This window comes from Pinus tabuliformis, chromosome 8 (genome assembly GCF_031772625.1).
Source record: "Pinus tabuliformis cultivar Carrire ecotype Pingquan chromosome 8, CPIR1, whole genome shotgun sequence".
Classification (NCBI taxonomy): domain Eukaryota; kingdom Viridiplantae; phylum Streptophyta; class Pinopsida; order Pinales; family Pinaceae; genus Pinus; species Pinus tabuliformis.
Genome location: NC_142294.1, coordinates 1902322029 through 1902323501, shown reverse-complemented (window position 1 = coordinate 1902323501; position 1473 = coordinate 1902322029). Strand labels below are relative to the sequence as shown.

Below are 1473 nucleotides of genomic sequence, written 5' to 3'. Positions count from 1 at the left end.
GATTGGTATTTTGCAGCCACGGATGCTGCTAGTCTATCAGGTGGTATGGTGGTTTTATGGAATCCATTGTGGGTTCGGGCAAAAGCATTCTCTTGCTCGGCCGATATTCTTATTGATGTTCGTCTGCGTGGTGTCCGAGATCATTTTCATATTCTAAATGTATATGGGCCATATAGAAATAGGATTGCCTTCTGGGAAGCACTGTTTGCTTCTGGCATTATGGAACTTGCCTCACTTATTATTGTTGGGGATCTTAATTGTACTGTGGGTCTTGATGAAGTTTGGGGGAAGTCGAGGAAATTGGACCCTATGGTGGGTTTTATAAGAGAGGCTTTCCTTGATCATAATTACATTGATGTTTGTCCGCTGATGCTGGTCCCTACCTGGGACAATGGCCGAAAAGGGATGCATACATTGCAAAAAGACTGGATAGGTTTATCATACATGAGAGCTTGATGGAGCGGCTGGGGAACATTCAGTCAAATGTTATAAATAGTTTCTTATCGGATCATAGGCCTATAACTCTTCAATGGCAGACGGGTGGTCAGAGATATGGGTTGCCCTTTAAATTTAATCGCACCTGGCTTGAGGATCCGGCCTTTAATGATCTTGTGCTTTCTTGTTGGACATCTGCCCAAGTTTTGAGCTCCTCCCCTATGGAAAATATTCTGGAGAAATTGGGCATTCTCAGAGCGAATGTGAAAATATGGCAAAAAAAGAAAATAAAGGATCAGCTGAAGGAACTGGAAGATATCCAACTGGATTTGGATGCATTAGCACCATGGATGTTATCTCAGTCTCTCCCTGATGAAATTCGTGCTCGTATCAATGCTCTCGAGCAAAAGAAAAGAGAGATATTGGTGGCACAGGAAGCAACTTGGAGGCTAAAGAGTAGGGCAATCTGGATAAATGAAGGGGATCGTAACACAAAGTTTTTTCACCATTATGCAAATCACAGGCATAACATAAACTCTATCTGGGAAATTCAAAATGAGGATGGTGCCCGAATTCTGTCTCAGGAGGGCATAAGTGATGCAGCTGTATCATATTTTCAAAGATCATATAAACAAAAGGATGAGGTTGATGTGAATGATATGTTATGGGCTATTGATATGTATCCGGAAATGTTTGATGTGGAGGAAAATGATTGTTTCTTTAAGGAGGTTACAACAGATGAAATATTGGAAGTTCTTAAAGCTTTTAAGAAAGACAAGAGTCCGGGTCTGGACGGTTGAGATATTCACGCATTTCTTTGATATTTTTAAGTTTGATCTCTTAAATATGGTGGAGGAGTCGCGATGTACTGGGCATATTCATCCTCGTATTAATTCCACATATATTTCCCTTATACCCAAAAGAAGGCCTGCACAGACTTTCAATGACTATCGCCCAATTTCATTATGTAACCTTATATATAAGATCATTTCAAAAACTATTTCGGGGCGGATGCGCAATATTCTGTCAAAGTTTATT

The 1473-nt window shown here is 40.5% G+C and overlaps 1 protein-coding gene across 1 annotated transcript; it reads left to right on the top strand.

Annotated features, from left to right (window-relative positions):
* The first annotated feature begins 455 nt into the window (after positions 1-455).
* Positions 456-1235, top strand: LOC149244025 (uncharacterized). The gene has a single exon (XM_089371380.1). The coding sequence runs from the start codon at positions 456-458 to the stop codon at positions 1233-1235; it is 780 nt and encodes a 259-aa protein (XP_089227506.1).
* Positions 1236-1473: the final 238 nt, after the last annotated feature.

Coding starts and splice junctions, on each gene's coding strand:
- LOC149244025 (XM_089371380.1), top strand. CDS start 456: ATGGAGCGGCTGGGGAACATTCAGTCAAATGTTATAAATAGTTTCTTA.